The sequence below is a fragment of the Pteropus medius genome, unplaced genomic scaffold, assembly GCF_902729225.1.
Source record: "Pteropus medius unplaced genomic scaffold, Ma_sr-lr_union100, whole genome shotgun sequence".
NCBI classification, from domain to species: domain Eukaryota; kingdom Metazoa; phylum Chordata; class Mammalia; order Chiroptera; family Pteropodidae; genus Pteropus; species Pteropus medius.
The window spans coordinates 37,941,631-37,959,207 of NW_024355205.1; the positions used below are offsets into that span (position 1 = coordinate 37,941,631).

A 17,577-nucleotide genomic window follows, 5' to 3' on the forward strand; every position below is an offset into this window, starting at 1 on the left:
AATGGCGGTGAGGCAGCTCCCCGTGTGAGCTAGTGAACTACTTCCCACAAGAATGCGATGAAAATTGCTTGGGCTCTACATAGTGGAGACTAGCTTCTGATTCAGACCCTGAGCGAGCAATGCAGAATAAGGGGAGGAGACGGGCCCAACCTGCGGGTGTTGAGCATCTTGCCGCTGCACTGTCGAGAGTGAGACCCACCTCAAGGACAAAGGGCCGCTGGAGCGCTCCGGGTCGGCGGGTGGAGAACACGCCACTCAATGCCCGAGCGCCAGCGGGCGGGCAGGTGCAAGGTGCAAGGACCCAGGACCGCCCCGCAGATCCCCGGGGCGAGGGGTCCGGGCCCCCGACAGCCGGCAGGCGAGGCGCGCCGCTCCGCGCGGGGGCGCCCCGGGGCCGCGCGAGACCCTGGGCGCTCGCGGGCGGGAGGCCGGGGAGGGATGAGCGGGAAGGGGAGGGGCCGGCCCGGCGCCCCGCGGCCGCAGGAAAGCGAAAGGGCCGCGGGGCCTCCGCGCGCCGCCCCAGGAAGTCGCGAGCAGGAAGCGCCCCCGGCGGCCGGGCCAGGCCGAGCCGGGTCGCGCTGGGCCGGCGTGGGCGGCGCAGGTGAGGCGCGGGGACGAGGGCGGACGCGGGGAGCGGCGCGCGGACCCCTCCCCGCCGCCCGCACCTGCGCGGCCCCGACCCAGCGGGCGACCGGGGGGACGCGCGGGGCGCCCGCTGCCCGCGACGGAGGGCCCCGCGCCCCGCTCCGCTCCCGCGTCTTTGTGCTCGGCCGGGCCGGGCCGGGGCCGGGGCCGGGGCCGGACGGCCTCCGGGAGCGAGGGCGGGGGCGGCGGGGGCCGGGGAAGCGGCGGTCGCCGCCGGCGGCGCGCGCGCTCCGGGCAGGTGGCGGCTGGGGACGCGGCGGGGCCGGCAGCCGCCCGCCGAGCGCCGGGCCGGGCACTGCCGAGCTGTGCTGCCGGGTCCGCCCCACCCGCCCCGGCCGGCGACAGCGGGGCGCTCGGGACACGGCCGGAGCAGACCCGCGCGCCTTGTCCGCCGTGTGGTGTGGACGCGTGCGTGCCCGGCCGGGCCACCGCCCCCCGGGGACTGGTCGCCTGGGAGGAGCCGGAGCAAAACGCCACCCGGGAGGCGCGGCGCGCGGCACCTGGGCCTTCGCGCTGTTTGTTGCGCAGCTGGTTCCCGGAGCCGCTGGGCCACCTTCCCTGTTCGTAGGGCTTCGAGCCCGGAAAGCCCTCCCGCCTCGGGGCTCCTTTCCCTCTTGCTCCCGTCCCCCCTCCCCACCCCCTCATCCTCTCGCATCGGAGGCTGGCCACTGGTGACGCCGCGGACCATCAGGATTTGCATTCGAACGGAGGACCTGGAGAGACCCTTAGCCCGGCCCAGGTCCGAATTTCCGAAGGTGGAACCCCGAGCCGGCGTTTCCCGAGGTCTCGCAGAGCTCACTGCTGGCGCATCTGCCTGCCCTTGGCCTTAAGTCGTGTGAGGCGGTTTGAGTGAGTAGCTCAGAGTCCCGGGAGCTCCTGCATTAGTCCCCTCCTAGATCGAGCTTGAAGTCGGGGGCTCCAGCCGGGGAGCACCCCATGCCCATGGGAACTGCCTTGGCAGGTTCTGGCTCATGCGGACCACCTTTGCCGTCCTGTTCTGGGGTCCAGAGTGGCGTGGAGAGAGGGTGCCTTTTGTGTGTAAGCCGTGGGGAGCAGAGAGCGACCACTGTCCTTCATCCTTAACGTTGACCAGAACCTCTAACGCACAAGCCACAGAGAGCGTTTTGTTTTGTTTTATTTCTAAAAAGGAAGTGGTTTCCTCCCTCTCAGAAAGTGTTTATGGGGGACACGTGTTTCCCACCCACCTCCTTAAAAGATCAGCTTTAAAAACTTCGTCTCCGAGTAGCTTGTCTGAAGTGCACGCGGGGTCGCTTTGATTATTTACAGCAGTGCTTCGGCTCTGGAGTGACCCTTTCTATATGACTCTGGCCATTCCTTACTTTTGAGTCTCATTATTTTCATCTCCGAAGAGTATAAGGAACTTTCTAGGAGGCACAGATCACCAAGCGGTGAGTGTGAGGGCGGGACTCGAGAATGCAGATTTCCCAGGTCACTCGTAAGAGTTGGCCAGGCCGGGCTTTGGGGAAGAAGGCTGTGAAAACGCGCATTGTACGATCTCATAGAGGCGCCCTAATGGGGTGTTTCCCATCTTGCCCCCGTTGACAGTAGAATGAAACTGGATATTCTCACACTTTTCCCCACCAGAGTGAGTTCCAGGGGCGCCTATTAAGAGCCATTTTAAAAAAAGTGTATCTTATGTACTTGGGCTGTGCCCATAACAGGGTTTAAACCAAGTGATTAGCTCCACTTCTGCCCTCTCGGTGGGGTTGGTGGCCAGGGTGGGGGTGGGGTGGGGAAGAGAGGTGGAGGTAGGAGGGACAGAGGGAAACTGGACAGACCTGAACTGGCCACAGCTTGGAGCTGCCCGGGGCCAGCTCCCTGCCTCATTGTTCTGCTGAGAAGTGAGCCAGCCTCTTCCTCCGTGTCACAGGCTCAGGCGAGGACATGCGAGGCTCCCTGTGACCTCAGAGGGCTCCACCAGGTCTCAGTGGAATGACGATCAAGGCACTGCCCAGACTTTGGAGACAGAGACCTCGTTACGCCGAGCTCCTAATGTCCCGCATGGGAGGGCAGCGTCTTTCGAGGTCTTAACCGCGCTTGCTGGGAGCTTTCACGGGCACCGGCTCTCACGCATTTAAACCAACCCTTTTCTCCGAAGTCACCATCGCAGAATTGTTTCTTGAAGGATATTTAGGCCTAAACAGAAGCCCACTCATTTTGAGCAGAATTTTAGTAACATTTTCTAAATCTAGAGATTTGAACAAAAACAATTGGGAAAAACTGTGGACGTGCGTTCAACAGGTCTCGTGGGTGCTTGCTCTGTGCTGGGTTGTGACCCAGGTAACGGGAACGGGGCAGTCCCCCGCAGACCCGTCCTCTCCTGAGCTCACTGTGAGAATGACGCCAGCTGCTACCCACTGAACGTCTGCCCCATGCCAGGCTGGTGCTCATCCCTGCGTTTTAGCTGGGGAAGGTGAGGGAGCCCAAGGTCAGCCATGGGGCCAGGTGACACTCCAGGTAGAACGAGTAGCTGAGACATAACGCGATAGGTAAGGCCCCTGGGAGCAGAGGTGGGTCCTGGCTGGAGCAGAGGGCCCTCCACTCCCTCCCTGGGGGGAGATGGAGGGGTGGAAGGCGGGGGATGAAAGCATGGCAAGGATTTTTATTTATCTTTTCTAAAAATCGTGTAAAGGAAAATCATTGAAAAGGGTGTGTTTCACTGAGCGCTCGCTCTGTGGGGAGGGCAGGAGCAGACGTGGGGACGCGTCCTCCCTGGATGGACTCAGGCCTGTGCCATGCAGGTAAGTCCTCCAGATCGGGACTGCTCGCTACGACGTGTCTGTTACCCCAGGAAGTTGTTCGAAGGCATTAAATAAATGTCAGCTTTTTTGAATCAGATTAATATTTACTCAAAAGTACCTTTTAAAAAAAAATTATAACCTGTGAATCTTCAATAAGTTTAAGACAACAATCTATGCTGCTGGGTGTACTGGGGATCGTGTGTTTAACACATTGGTCCAAAAGATTCCTCGTTGCAAACGTAGAAGAAAAACTGAAAAATAAGACAAGTCCCGAGGTGGCCTTGGGACAGGAGACCAGGCCCACCTGGCGTGCCCGGCCCCGTTCAGCCCACTCCTCCCTCCTCCGCTCTCTGCCTGTGGCCCTAACTTCAGGATGGGGTCCCTACCAATGGCCTCTGAGGAACGAAGAGGCAGGTAGGAGGCGGAGTTTGTCCCCGTAGCGCTAGACGCATTTCGGTTCAGTTGGGAAGCCACAGCGAGATGAGTGGCGTGGGGCCTGCCGTCTGGTCCGGGCCCACGTTCCTCAGTTCTCGCGGCCCTAACGCGGCCTGGGCCGGGGTGGGTGCACCGGACAGTCGGGCTCCCTGGCGGCTCTGGCAGTGACTGCGGGCAGAGCTGCCTCGCGTGAATGTTCGTGAATGCCAACGTTCGTTCTGTGGGGCGCTGTGGTTTAGGGTGTCTGGGCTGGTCTGTGGGTGCCTTCTGGAGGGAGACAGCTCGGGGGCTTGAGAACATCCTGTGAAATGCATGTTCCTGATCACTGACCAGGCGCCCCCAGGGCAGACACTCTCCCGCCACCTGGTGGCCCTCGCGGTGGCTGCGCCCTGTCCCTGGCAGGCCAGCTGTGAGCTGGGCTGGGTGACAACCACAAAGGGTTCCCTCTGCTGAGGACTCCATGGCGCCATTGTCAGAACACCTGACGTTTCAACTCCTCCTCCTCCTCTTAGAGACCTGAGCCTCGCCGGAAGGAAGAGGGGACAGGAGACCCAGCAGGCCATCGCTCCTCACTCTCGCGCTGTGCAGAGCAGGGGCCAGGGAGCCACCCGGAGCCGGGAGCGATAACCTCTGCATGAGGCGTCGGACTCGAGACCGGGGCTCGGCGCTCAGTGCGTAAATGGCTCGGCTCCCCGCCGGCATCCGCTTCCTCGTCTCCTTCTCCAGGGACCAGTGGTAAGTCCCCGCGGCTCCGGCGAGGTGCCACGTGTCCACATGCGGCGGGGGCCACCGTGTGCAGGCTCTGTCCCCCGCTCCCTTATCAAGCACGCGTGGTCCCGACCTCCCCAGGCTGCTGAATTGCTCGCTGGCGGTGGAGCCTGTGGCCATGAGCGCTGTCGAGCTGTCAGACGTCCGGTCCTGGGGTGGCAGCATTCGGACACCTTCCTGGTCCTCAGCGGTTTCTGTAACAATTGTGGTCCCCACGGGAAAATGACCGCTGACTCCGGGCGGGACTGTGCAATGGCTGTGGGTGAAATAAGGGTGTTAACTCTGAGCTCAGTAAGTGGCCTGACGGGGGCAGAACTTCCAGAGAGAAAAGGAAATCGTGACAGGTTCGGTGCCGACCAGAACCCCACGTCCCGAGGGCGCCTCTGCTTGAACACTGACCGGATGGCGAGGGCGGAGTCCAGCTCCCCGGCCTCTGACCCCCCCGGCCTCTGACCCCCACTCCCGGCCTCTGACCCCTTCTCCGTCCACCCTCCCAATCTCAGGGGACAAGGAGAGGGTTTTGCTCTGCCCTCTTAGGTTCAATAATTGGGGGCATGCAAACTAAAGCGACAAAAGACAGATTTAATCATGTATGCATGCGAGTTCGCAGAAAAACGTGACTCTAAGGGTGTTGGGATTTGGGGCTCGTGTACCGTCTTGATGGGGGAAGGGGAGCGGGGGGAGTTACGAGAAAGCAGACGGCCTCTGAGACTGGTGGGTGGGCCCCTAGAAGAGCAGACGGGAGACGTGGCAGTGTCGCGAAAGGGCCTGTTTAGGTGCGTGGGTGCCTCTCACTGCTCACACGTCAGTGCCCCAGGGAGGGGTCTGCGACAGCCGAGTTCCTGCAGGGGGCCCTGCCCTGGGGCGGAGAGGAGGTTTCAGGAGTGAGTGCTCCCTGTTCAGAATAATTTTTATGCCCCGGTGGGGTTTCCTGGACGCCTCTTTCTCCATCGCGACAACACTTTGCAGCTTCTCGGCCCCTGCTGGTTGGTGACGCGCCCGCCGGGGCTCGGGTGTGGGGCTCGGGTGTGACTTGAGGCATCTTCTTTCCAGAGCAGTCGCTGTCGCCTCCTTCCACGTCTCCTGCCGAGCCACAGGGTTTAAACACTTACTTTTGGGGATGTTTATCTCCAACTTCTTTGTCTGTTTTATAACTTTATTTTGATACCATTTTAAAACTCACAGAAGAAAATTGTAAGAACGTTACGAAACTGCAGAACTCCTGATGCGCAGATTCTTTTTAAGGCTGAGACTTGCGGAGAGGGAGCCGCCTGATAAGCGCAGACTCTGACTCGGTGGGTCCGGGGGGCGCCCGAGCACCTGCGTCGTCCAGGAGATGCGGTGCCGTCGGCCGACTGACCTCACTTCGGGGCCGGGATACAGAGTATTCGTCCTAATTCTGTCCCATCTCTGCCTCCAACTTGCTCCTTGACCTTTAAAAGCCACGTGGCCCTGCCAGAACTCGGCTCTCTCAGCCGTAGCCGTAGCCGAGGGGCTGGCGTCACGTCCCCGCCCGCCCGCCGTGAGGACTGGCTCTTCGATTTTCATTTGGGGATTGACTTCCGTCCTTTGCACGTGGCGGCACCGGTGGGCGAGTCTCCAGACTTCGCACCGCACCACGCTGGCCGCTGGGGGCCCTCGAGGCTCCGTTCCCTTGACCTTGCTGGAACGGCACAGGCCAGCAGGAGGCCGTTCGGGACCTATGGCCAGCGGCTGCTGGCCTCTCTCTCCGGGGCTTCGCATCTGGGGTGGAGTGATCCCAGGGCAGAGGGGCCGTTAGACTCATCTCGTCCGGCTGCGGGGCCTGGGCTCAACCGCAGACGGATTCTTAACATTGTGCCTCACTCGCTTCTCTGCGTGTGCGTGTGTGTGCGCATGTGTCCGTGCTTGTGCACATGCGCATGCACACACACTTTTTGAGAGTAAGTTGCACACACTGTGCCCTTTTATTTCTAAACACTTCGTGTGTATTTCCTCTGAACGAGACATCGTCACGTGACTGCGCACGGAGCCGAGAATCGGGGAACGTCCCACGATCGGGCGCTGTTACCTTTCTCGCGGGTGCGTTCAGAACTATTTCAGACGTCCAGTAACGCCTCTCGTAGCCTGCTTCCCGGCCCAGGACCCAGTCCAGGGTCAGCCGCCCTGTGGGGTTAGTCTCCTTTTGTCTGGTGCTGCTTCCCAGCCTTTCCCTGTCGTTGATGACCTTGACAGTTTGGAAGGGTGCAGGCCATTTCTTTATAGACTGTCTGTTGTCTGGGTGTCTGGGATTTCCTCGTGATTAGACTGAGATCATGCCTCTGGTCAGGAACACCCCAGAAGGGAGATGGCCTCTCACTGAGGCGAAGGCCTTACGAACAGGGGGCGGGCGTGTTCTGAGTGGAGCAGTGTAATGTATGGGGATTAAGATACCAGAAGAACGGGAGAGCAAGTGGGAGGAGACAGAAATACATAGTTGTTTGTGTGTGCGTGTGGTGGTGGGGCAGGGGGGAGGAGGCGGAGGCCCAGAGGTGGAGGCCCAAGGATGGGGGCCGAGGCTCAGGGATGGAGCCGGAGGCCCAGGGATGGCTGTGCGGCTCACATAACCTAGACAGCCTGGACCATCCCATAGCGCAGGTATACTAGGGCCTTAGGGCTCTGCAGACGTCTGGGGATCTAGAGGAGCTCACTATTTCTGGGTTATTTATTCTATTTTGTTAACATGTTACTACATCTAATAGAAATAGAATACTTATAAATATAATGTTCTATTTATGTCTTGGTGGAGTGCAGAGAACATGAACCCAAGGCCCATTTAAGTAGAGCCACTCCCAGAATCCCCCTCAGCTGGGCGATTATGAGACTCCTCTGGTCAAGCACATACCTGTAAACTGGTGGTATGTGGCACCCTCGAGGCTCCAGATTCTTCTCAGATGCTGATTGAGGAGGTGTGGAGGTGACTCGGTCTGAGAACTTCTCAAAAAACTCCTTACAGAGATTGCAGACGGGAGCCCTGTACCCAGACAGGGGCAGGTCAGGGTCCCCTCCCGGCTGCACTGGGTCGCAGTGAGGATGGACGTGACCAGCGAACCTACCTCTGGGCTGGGGATTTGGGTATTGAGGGCTCACAAAGGCCAGTGGCTTAGCTTCTCCCTGTGTAGGGAACCGAAGGCACATGGGGGTCACGGGTGGTGACACAGAGCTTCACGCAGAGAGTCGAGAGACTTCCACTCCCTCCCGGGCAGATGGCTTTCGGAAACGCGAGGACAGAGGCCTGGGCGTTGTGTCGGATCCGGCATACCCACATTATCTTTGTTCTTGGGGATACACCGTACACTCATTTTTTATGGTTTCACTTTTGTCCCGTCTGGTGTTGGGTGTGGGCGGCTTGGGGAGCGAGGGGTCCTGGAGGGGCCGTCAGTGCGCGTGTCCTTGATGAGGAGACGCGGGACACGTCCTAGTCACTTACCAAGTGTGTGTCGAGAGCCTGGCGAGTCGGTTTGGCGTTTTCCTTCCCCTGGGGTGTGGGTCTCCTGGCGGGTGTGGATTCGAGCCCCACAGTCCCACCAGCTCTTCCCCCGCCACCCCGAAAGAGCCTCTTTCTTGATTTTTAAAATCGAGAAGTATTCGCTGGACCCTGGTGTCCGGAGAGGCATGCAGACCTAGGGTTCTTTGGGTCATTGGCGGAAAGGTGCCCTTGAGTGAGTAAATCACACTGAAACCATGGGCGTGAGCCGGGAGGAGGCTCAGCACCCCAGGGAGCCGGCCGCGGGCACCTGCAGACGGGGCGCACCTGCCTGTCCCCGCTGTCACTCCAGCGCCTGTGCTGGAGGGGCTTCTCCAGTCACGCCACCGCTCGGCTGGAAAGCCATCGGCCTTTTGGGGCCAGAAATAGGACGGGCTCTTCCAGGTGAGGGCTGGGCCTTGGGTCACAGAGAGGACCCGCCTTCCGAGCTTGGGGCGGGGAGCCGGTGGGCGGTGGGGGGGGCGGGAGAGCCGGTGGCGAGAGCTGGTGGGCGGTGGGGGGGCGGGGAGCCGGTGGGCGGTGGGGGGCGGGGGGCTTGGTCCCCATCTCCTGCCAAGCACTTTTTCCTCCTGACCTATTTTCTTCCCTTAAGAAATGTTCTTCTGTAGCCTGGTTCAAACTAAAAGTTTGGAATGAACTTTTATCTTCTTACTAAAGTGTCTATTTTTTTCAGACTCCTATATATTTCAGCACTTCCCCCCTTGACCTGTTTTCCTCATAAACCAAAAAGAGCAGCAGGGCTTCGGGCCAGTGTTTCCCTGTCACTGGCTTTATTCATAGCTTGTCGGCATCACTGAGTTTTCCTCAGTGAGGTCAGTGAGATATTTATGTTTCTGCCTTCCATGTGTCCTTCTGAAAAGTCTCATAGAAGCTAAAAAGTAAAAAATAAATACGATCTTCAATGCTCAGGATAGCAGGCTTACGAGAAACTTGCAGTTAATTTTGTTTCAAACTAAATAATCATTCCTTTTTGTCTGCTTTGTAAACACGTGTTCATCTTCTGAGTCCCAGATTTCTCTTTGTAGTTTTTTTTATATAAATCTTTAAATAGTTGCGATTTGGATAGAGCAAAAGCGATGTTTTTTTAATGTAATATTTTAGCGATAATATAAATAGGGTTAATCACGGACGTAGAGCTGAATGAATACTACACAGCATGAGGACACTCAAGAATACGGTTATGTTCTTCATGTATCTCGTATACTTTGGTGTCATCCGTGCCCCTGTTCTGTTTCAGGTATAAAGCCTTCATTTTTATTTTGACGTTTTTGCTGTATGCGAGTTTCCACTTATCTCGAAAGCCTATCAGCATAGTCAAGGTAAGAAATCATTAAACACTTAATTTCCTGTCCTGCCTATCTATAGTCTCTGTAAGGAACTAGTTACTTTAAGAGGCAGTTTGCTGGGGGGCGGGGGCAGCGCTAGGAAAATGGAGAAAATGTATCGTGTAGAAGGAAGTTATTCTGCTGCCCTGGCTTTTAGTTTCTCTTTTTCGATTTTAAAATCTTCAGAATGTCTTTAGGATTTATAATTTCAGAGGCAGTAGACTTTCGCTTACATTCAGTTGACGGTTTCAGGATTCTAAAGCGTAATTAAATATTTATTCTTTCTTGTGTGAATTTTCCCTCCAAAACACCCGATCTCGCGTTGTTCCCGAGCTGCTTCTGCAATGCTCGCGTTTTGATTCTGAGTCTGGCTGTGGTGGTGGTTCTCCATTATTCTAAGAACGCTGGGTTTCTCTGAGTGATGGGTGGACAGGAAGCTGTGAAGCAGGCATCTAATGAGACCGAGCGAAGGAGGCTGGAGTAGACAGTGCCACGTACTAGCCCCTGTGACCTGGGGAAGCCAGTCACGCTCTGACCCTCACCAGAAGGACACCGTTTCGCCTATAGATTGTCGACATGCTTGAGTAACTTTTGAGTCTGTTGTAGAAGGAACAAGGACATTGCCCAGTGCCAAAGGGAACTCGTTTCCGGCTCGATTGTCCTGTCCCTCACTCTCGAGCCGTTGGCAGAGCCCGCTGTAACTCTGTCGACCTTTTCCACGGTGCTTCCTCCACTCCCTGTGGGCATTCGAGTGCTGGACACCTGCCGTCCGTCTCAGGCTGCTCGAGAGGCCATGCCGAGGCTGGCGCTTCCGTGGACAGTTAGCTCTTTGTCCCTGTTTTCCAGTAAGTCCCAGCGGCTGTCACACATCGTCCATGAACTCAAAAGACCAAAACTCCTCCTCGGCTCCTACTTAGCAGGAGTTTCCCACGCCCTTCAGGTCGCTTGCAAAATTCTCAATTTTTTGACAGTTCTAATGACTGGAAATGTTTGCAGACGTTTCAAAATGTGGTTCTTACGAAAAAGATAAGGGTGGGAAAGGAGACGGGGGTCTTAACGCACACTCAGTTCACTCGGCTGGCGACTCAAAAGCAGCACCGGCGACCGGCCGCTGTGCGTGAAGAGCTGCTCCTCGTCCTCCTGTAGCGGGGTAGGGACTCATGCAGCTGACGAGACAGGCAGGTTACGAAAACGAAGAGGCCTTAGGGAGCTCCAGGGAACTAAAGGAGCGGGTAGTTGGGGGGCTCCCCGGGTTTTTGAGACTGAACCCGAAAGATTGGGTTGGGTTGTGGGGTGAATGCCTGGAGCACTAGATGGGGCTGGCCATCGCCGTGAAGCCCCCAGGTCGGCGTCGGGACCGGGCGGTATGGTCCCGTTGGGACTGGGGCCACGCCGGGCAGGTCTGCTTCTGAGGGCCACGGGGGATGGGGCCACACCAGGCAGGTCTGCTTCTGAGGGCCACCTCCGTTGTGTGGACCTGTCCCTCGCTCTCGTGTGGCTGTGCCGCATCCCGCTGTGCCACCTGACAGGTCTCTTCGTCTGTCCCGGGCAGCTGGCCCCAGGATGCTGGCAATTGGCTTCCCGCTGCACAGCTGCTCTGAGCAGCCGTCAGTGGGACCCGGATGCGCACGTTTGCTGTGTGTGTGCCGGAGGGTGGTCTGCCGGATGGGGGTGCTGCCGAACGGCCCTGCCTGGGGCATCCGTGGGCCCCGCAGGCAGACTGCCCTGCTGCCTCCCCCACCTCGAGCGCCAGGGGCCCGGGGAAGGCTGTCGGGGGAGGGGCGCCGGGCCTACTCTGCGTCCCCGCCGAGCCCGGCACCTGAGCGCTCTTTCTCTCCGGCTCTGTCCTCCCACGCACGCCCAGGGCGTGCTCCATCGGTACTGTGCGGCCGTGAACGACGACGAGGTCAGATTCGACGGCCAGAGCCAAAAAGCCAGTGACAGTCCCCCACACCGGCTCCCGGACAATGAGACGGACTGCGGCTGGGCCCCGTTTGGTGAGTTCTGTCAGAGAGCTGTGACCATCCGGCCACCGAGGCGAGCTGTCCCTGCGGGATTCTTCCACGGGTGACGAGCGCCCGGAGCCCGCTGGCAGTGACAACGTCCTGGAGGGCGACGGCGTCCAGGGACAGCCCGCCCCCCGTCGGCTGCTGCCGTGCTGTGCAGGGCCATGCGCAGAGCTGCTGCCCCCCCAGATAGGACCCCGTTAGCGGGGAGACCTGCGGAAGACCATTAGCTGGCGCCGGGACTCGCAGAGTGGGCCCGGGGACAGGACCAGGGACGAGGACGGGGGTGGGCGGGAAGGGCAGAGGAGCGGAGGCCGGGCGGGGTCTGGCTGAGCCACTAATAAAGCCGGTGCCCACGGCGCACCCCGCGGCTTGTCCGCCCGTGTGTCAGGGGCGTGTCAGACGCGGTTCTCTCCGCCTGTGCCGTGAAGCCGGACGGGGCCGCGTGCCGGGCCTGCTGTGCCCCCCGCTCCAGAGCTGACGTGGCGCGAAGACGCAGCGCCGCTCACCTTTGCCGCCCGTGTCACCCACGCAGGTCAGGACAACTACCAGCAGCTGCTCGGGGCCCTGGATTACTCCTTCCTGTGCGCGTACGCCGTCGGCATGTACCTCAGGTAGGCCCGCCGGGCTTCGCGAGGCCCTCGCCGGCCACAGCCGCTCGGGGCGGGCCTTAGTCCAAGAGGCTTTCGTTCAGAGGCTGAGATCTTCAGGGACCCTGTACATGTCAAGCATCTTTCCTGAGAACCCCCGAGGGTGGCACCATTAAGACCCAGGCCCCCCGCCCGGCACCTTTGAGGGTGGTAGATGCCCACAGGGCAGTTTCTGCTGATGGAGAGGATGACTTCCCCGTCCTGCGTGGGCATAGTTTGCGCCATGTGGCAGAACTTGTGTGGATGTGTGCGTGGGTGACAGCGGACACAGAGGCCCAAGGCATGCGGTGCCCAACCGAACGTGAGCCCGGCTGAGGACAGACAGCACGGTGCCAGCCGGAGGCTTCTTGCGTGTGGGTGGCAACCAGGCTGCTCGCCGTGTCCCATCTCGAGGAATAACGTTGCCGTCTTAAACACTGTGATCTTACTGGGTATCAAACCTGTAGTATAAAAAGACCCAAACGTTGGAGTGTGTTTTTCTCAGTTACTAGAAAACAGAATTTAAACGCTCTCAGCTGGGAGTGATTTTGTCCCCTAGGAAACATAGAGCAGTATCTGGAGACACGTTTGGTTGTCACAGCTGGAGAAAGGGGTGCCACCGGCCTCCAGCGGGCAGAGAACAGGGTGCTGCAGCACACGAGACAGCCCCCACCACAGAGAGTGACCCGGCCCAAGGCGTCGGGAGTGCTGACGTCAAGAAACCCGGTTTGAATAAAGGGGGTTTTTTGGTCGCTCACTTATTGGCAAAGGTAACTCCCCGTGTAGCTTGCCAGCGACGACTGTGAAGCTCTGCCTGTGAGACCTGCAGTCGACGCACGGTGGCCGAAGGGCGGGCCTCGCTCCCTTGCGTGGCCTCTTACTGGTGCGATGGCACATGGATCGTGTAGCGTGGCGGGTAAAATTGGATGCGGTGGGCACCTTCGCCGGCCCGGGTTGTTCCTGGCGGGTTTCGGCGGGTGTGGTGTGCCCTTTAGTGCCTGTGTGCGTCTGACAGACTGTGGAAGCTGTGTGTCCCATCAGGCTTTTCCTTAAAACTTTTACGTAGAGATCATATTTGGGCCCAATATTGAATAGCAAGCAAGAAATACGCGGGAGAACATTTCTAAGCCCTGGCCCGTGGCTCTAGCTCTCAAGAGGCCCGTCTGACTCAGCCACTTGTTCTGTGACCTTGGGCAGATCAGCCGGCCCCTCTGGGACAGCCCCTCCTCTCAGAAGGGAGCGAGTTGGAGCAGACAGCTCGTTTAGCTCTAGAATGCTCTTCTTGAGTTCATAAGTATCAGTTTCTACTCAGCTTAAAATTTGACCTGATTGTTTTTCTTAATTTTAAATAGCTACATCTGCTTTAGTGTTTAAAAGGTCATTTGTGTGATAGTAGGTCGAGCTCTTTTATCTGATGAATTCAGAAGGAAAGACCAGAATTTTGGAGAGAGTTCGTGGCAGGCAGGTGTCCTTCTTTATTATGTTTCATATCCATCTGACTCCTGGAATGATCTATGGAAGAAGATGAGACCCGTAGAGTTTTTGACGATTGCAAAAGGCTCACGGTCTGTTATGATCATTCTATAGCTTCTTTATGCACTGAATAAGCCACAATGTCAAGTTGTTCCACAGTGAAGTACATTTATATTCCCCTAAGCCGGTAGAGGTATGTTCCATATGGCCTCGGGTGTCTTGGCGTGATGAATGTATATTCCCTAGTGGGACACTGCAGACTTGTCGCCCCCACCAGCACCGCTAGAGCTGTTTACGGCAGACCCACCACCAACCAGGCACGGGACCCACAGTGATCTCGGCTGAGTCCCCAGTTTAGAGGAGAGTTCTCCAAAGACACTAACTCTTACTGAGTCACGACGCTGTTCAAAGGAGCACATAGTGGCCCTACCCCGTGTTTCAGACCCTCCCTCAAAGAAAATCTCTGCCTTTAAACCAGATGCCAGGGCCTGTGGCAGGTGGGGGAGCTGGCAGAGCCCAGCCAGCTCGGTGTGTTAGTGTGGGCGACTTAAGGACAGCTCCAGGGCCCAGAGACGCACTCACCCTGACGAGTGATGCCTTTTCCTAGCAGGATAAGTTTTTGGTTTTTAAGCGGGAGGCCATCGCGTGTATAAGCCATGGTGTTTGAGTTTTATTATTTGACAGTGACTTTTACTAGAAATAAAGTCTTAAAAGAGGTTGCCAACGGCCGATTTCTGGTTAATAACTGCTCCGCTGGGAAGCAGTTGTGATTAGATCTTCTTGGAAACTGCGGTGCTTTGGAGTTCTCGAAGCTCAGAGAACAGCCTGACAGCGCCTGGAAGGAAGTCGCTGGGTCGTTTACAGTGTGGGCGTGTTCTTTTCCTCATATTTGTCTTTCCTTTTTCTTTATCCTCAGTGGCATAATAGGGGAGCGTCTGCCAATTAGGTATTACCTAACTTTTGGAATGCTGGCCAGCGGCGCCTTCACTGCCCTGTTTGGGTTAGGGTATTTCTACGATATCCACAGTTTCGGATTCTACGTGGTAACTCAGGTGAGGTCTGGGTCCGTGGCTCACCACGTGCGGGGTCTCCACGCTGAGCTGGAGGGGGTGTCTGTGCCGTGAGCCCCTGCCACTGACAAGAGAGGGGACAGCAGATGCCGGGAACTGGGGGGACCAGACCTGTGACCTGTCCAACATCGGGGCCAGCGCTGGCATGTAAGGTTCTCTCGTCTTCTCTGAGAGTCCAGCCGCCGTGAGGTTTTCCTTAGTGTCAGGAGTGGCCTCTTAACGGGTCCCATCTGTCCCTACGTAGCAGGGGGATTGTGCCCTACGAGTCCTTCTGCCATCATTCGGATGCATTCGAGGTGTTCTGTCTTGTGGCAGATTGGACCGCCCAGGAGTGGGAAGGACATGGGGCATAGTGAAGGCAGGAGGAGGGGACGTCTTGGGCGTCGTTGGTAGCAGGGTGGGGTTGGAGGTGGTCCGCGGGAGGGAAGGGGGGCGTCTGAGGGTGCTGGAAGCGGCAAAGGCCGAGACAGGCCCCACGTCTTCGCCCTGCCAGCTGCGCCTAGCCCTTCCTGGAACGCTCCCAGCGGCCCTGTGGCTAAGTATTGATTAGACATGGAAGGTGACGTAACATAATGAGCTCGACTTCTGAGTCTCTCCAGGTAGGCTAGGGGGCGTCATAAAATCATCAAAGCAAATTGGACATAATTTGCTTTTAAAAATTTGCCACAGGACTTGTAAAAGTTTGGCCGTTTTAATTACAAAACCGATCCCTTCATAGAAAATTAGAAGGAAGGAAAAAAACACGTTCCCAGAGTTCCAGCATGTTCCTGCAGGGCAGGCCACACCTGGCGGGCCCAAGTGGACTGCCACCCCAGCAGTCTGCAGGGGAGTCGGCCGGCCCCGGGGCTGGCTGTGGGGTCCCTCAGCTGAACCGTGTCCCACGTCATCTTGTAAAGTGGCCCCCAGCACACCCACTCGCCAGTATGCTTCCCAGACCCCTTCTGAAAATGTGAACGCGGGCTCCTCCCTAAAAGCGGGGAGACGCTTCCTCCAGGCGCCCGACCGAGGCTGCGCTTGCTCGGTCCAGAGGACACAGCTCCTTCGCGGCGTGAGACGGGAAAGCGTGCTGCTCGCAGCCGCATCCAGACGCGACAGCCCCAGTTCCACAAACAGGGACGTTTCCCTCTTTCTGTAAAGTTTCAGATTAAAAAGAGACTGAGCAGCTCGGCCCCAGGCTGTCAACAGTCTTTCCTGCCTAGCAAGAGATTTCTTTCTTTTCCCTACTTATCCTAAAATTATGCTTGTAATTATATAGGGAGAGCGTTTAAAGGACATCTTTGGCAGCTGAGGCTCACGTCAAATGGGGTTTGGCCCCCTTGTTTGGCGGGAGTCCCCGCTGTGCTCCCAGAACGGAAGCGGAAGCTTCCCTGAGCCCCGACTGACGGCAGCCGGGCGCCCCCTGTGCTTCCCTCCCTCCCCCGCCGCAGGTCGTCAACGGACTGGTGCAGACCACCGGCTGGCCCAGCGTCGTCACCTGCCTCGGCAACTGGTTCGGGAAAGGCAGGTGAGGGAAGCCGCACGCGGAGTTTTAAAGATTTGCGTCTGAACGTTAGTGTTTCTTTAGATTTATTGCAAGAAAAAAAAATAGTCCATTCTGTGAAATAAGGTGGCTGACACCTCTGGGACTTGAGGTTCTGACGTCGGGTGGCCTTCGTCCCAGGAGGAGGTCCTCCTCGCCGTGCGCGTGGTCGGGTCCGCGCCACTCTGTGCAGCTGGCCGGCAGCGGGGCCTTGCCTGGCTTCCTGGGAACTGGAGAGAAGTGGAGAGGTCAGAGGTCAGGGCCCCGCCCCAAGCCTTCGGACACAGAAGCTGCATTTAAATTAGACACAAAGGCACAGGAAGCGTGACAAGTCCCGACGAGTCACGCGGTGCCTGGCGGCAGAGGTGCGCTCGGCCTCTGGCGATCTGACTGCAGTCCAGACGCCATCGCCATCGCAATGTCCGAGTGACACACGGCCTTGGGCCAGGCCGAGGTCGGAAAGCGGCGGGAACCTCCGACCAAGCCGGGGAGCCCGAGGCAGGAGCCCCGTTTCGGTTCGCCGTCCCACTCGCCGTGGGCGACCTCTGTCAGTGGGCTGTCCCCTCCCCTCGGGGCCGGGTTTAGACTACAGAGACAGGAACGTGACTGTGGGGCTTTCGAAGAATTTCGGGAAAAGGCCCCCTTCACAAACAAGCACCGAGAGGGGCGTGATGACACACCTGCATCACCCAGGGAAGTGGGGACCCGGCCCCCTGGTCCGCATCTCCGGGCCTGCGTCCCGCAGAGAGCCCTGCCCGGCCCCCTCGCCCCTCGGCCCGCCCTGCACGGTGCACACGCCGCTGTGTCCTTCGCCACCCCCCGTCTGAGCTTCTCCACGTCACGTGCCGCCTCGTGTCTTGTGTTGCAGGCGGGGTTTGATCATGGGGGTCTGGAACTCCCACACCTCCGTGGGGAACATCCTGGGGTCCTTGATCGCTGGCTACTGGGCGTCCACGTGCTGGGGCCTGTCCTTCATCGTGCCTGGGGCCATCGTGGCAGCCATGGGGATCGTCTGCTTCCTTTTCCTCGTCGAACGTGAGTGCCGGCAGCCTGGGGGACGCTGCGGGGAGGGCTGGGTGGGGGGTCGTGACGTGGGGGGTGTCGCCCAGGCCCGCACAGGCGTGTGGTCACCGGGGACTCTTTCAGGGGTAGACGCCCCCTCTGCTGCTTCTCTCCTGGTCGAGCTGGGTTTTCTGCCATTTCCTGATTTCTGGAGTAACCGGTGCTGAAATCCGCGCCCCCAACCCCCGCAGCATGAGGCGCGTGGCAGTCCTGGGTGTGGGAGTCTCACTCCCCGCTCCCCCACCGCCCCTGGCCGGCCGCGTGGCTCCTCTGGGGCAGGCACCTGGCCCGCGAGGCTGCACCTGCGCACCCCCGTCCCGCCCCTGCCAGCTGACACGTGCCTTGCCAGCGTGTCTGCTTCCTGATAGGGTGGATCTC

The 17,577-nt window shown here is 58.5% G+C and overlaps 1 protein-coding gene across 5 annotated transcripts in view; it reads left to right on the forward strand.

The window, feature by feature from the left end:
• Positions 1-468: 468 nt before the first annotated feature.
• Positions 469-17,577, forward strand: part of SLC37A1 (solute carrier family 37 member 1) — a 44,579-nt gene continuing 27,470 nt past the window's right edge. For 4 of the 5 annotated variants that reach the window (XR_005651604.1, XM_039857346.1, XM_039857349.1 and 1 more), the window contains exons 1-8: positions 469-601; positions 4,355-4,577; positions 9,353-9,434; positions 11,305-11,437; positions 11,982-12,060; positions 14,465-14,600; positions 16,046-16,122; positions 17,006-17,172. Coding sequence is in view for 4 of the 5 variants with exons in the window: in XM_039857346.1 (XP_039713280.1) it covers positions 4,522-4,577; positions 9,353-9,434; positions 11,305-11,437; positions 11,982-12,060; positions 14,465-14,600; positions 16,046-16,122; positions 17,006-17,172 (730 nt within the window). In the remaining variant the exon portion in view is untranslated. Of the gene's footprint in view, positions 602-1,271; positions 1,495-4,354; positions 4,578-9,352; positions 9,435-11,304; positions 11,438-11,981; positions 12,061-14,464; positions 14,601-16,045; positions 16,123-17,005; positions 17,173-17,577 lie in introns of those variants that run through there. The other variant, XM_039857347.1, reaches the window with a different exon arrangement.